Genomic DNA, 570 nt, shown 5'->3' with positions numbered 1-570 from the left:
GACTTCCCGCCTGGGATGCCGGAACAATGCTGCCCCCAAATGATGTCAATCCCTGCACCGGGGATGCTGATGGGGTGGCGGCCGCGTTCCCCGAGCCGCTGCCTGCGGACACCGGGACGTTGGCATTGGCATAAAGGGGAATAACTGGTCCAGAACTGGGAGGAAAGGCCGGGTTCGGGATGAGAAATGCAAATTGACCGTCGGTAGCGGGGACGAGCTGGAAACCCCCATAGACCTTGGGGGACGGGGCTTCAGCGGGGTTCAGTTTGCAGGGCACGGGCACGGCTCCGGCTGCTGCGGGGGGCAGCTGGCTGCTGTGAAAGATGTGCATGCTGACCGGACAGAGGTGCCGGTGGGTAGTTCATGGCCACGATCTGACCCAGGCAAGCCGAGAGGTGACTGAGAAGACGGGTACGCACATCGGTGTTCACCCCTTCGCAGGTGGACAGGAACCTCGTCACCTCGTTCATGCATTCGTTGAATCCAGCTCGATACTTGCCCAGGACGGTGGGGTCGGCGCTGAGCGCAGCTGGAGGACAGAACGGTGAGCATCACGTCAGGAACCCGGTT

At 62.1% G+C, this 570-nt stretch overlaps 1 protein-coding gene across 1 annotated transcript; it reads right to left on the bottom strand.

The window, feature by feature from the left end:
• Positions 1–7: 7 nt before the first annotated feature.
• Positions 8–530, bottom strand: LOC104157883 (transcription factor HES-1-like; the record flags this gene model as incomplete). Its single annotated transcript, XM_009695395.1, is given in 4 exon segments — positions 8–28; positions 30–100; positions 103–311; positions 313–530. Coding segments are annotated over 4 exon segments (519 nt in total), but the record flags the coding sequence as incomplete, so codon positions are not given.
• Positions 531–570: the final 40 nt, after the last annotated feature.

This window comes from Cariama cristata, unplaced genomic scaffold (assembly GCF_000690535.1).
Source record: "Cariama cristata isolate BGI_N322 unplaced genomic scaffold, ASM69053v1 scaffold39442, whole genome shotgun sequence".
NCBI lineage: Eukaryota > Metazoa > Chordata > Aves > Cariamiformes > Cariamidae > Cariama > Cariama cristata.
This window is presented reverse-complemented; position numbering and strand designations above follow the sequence as displayed.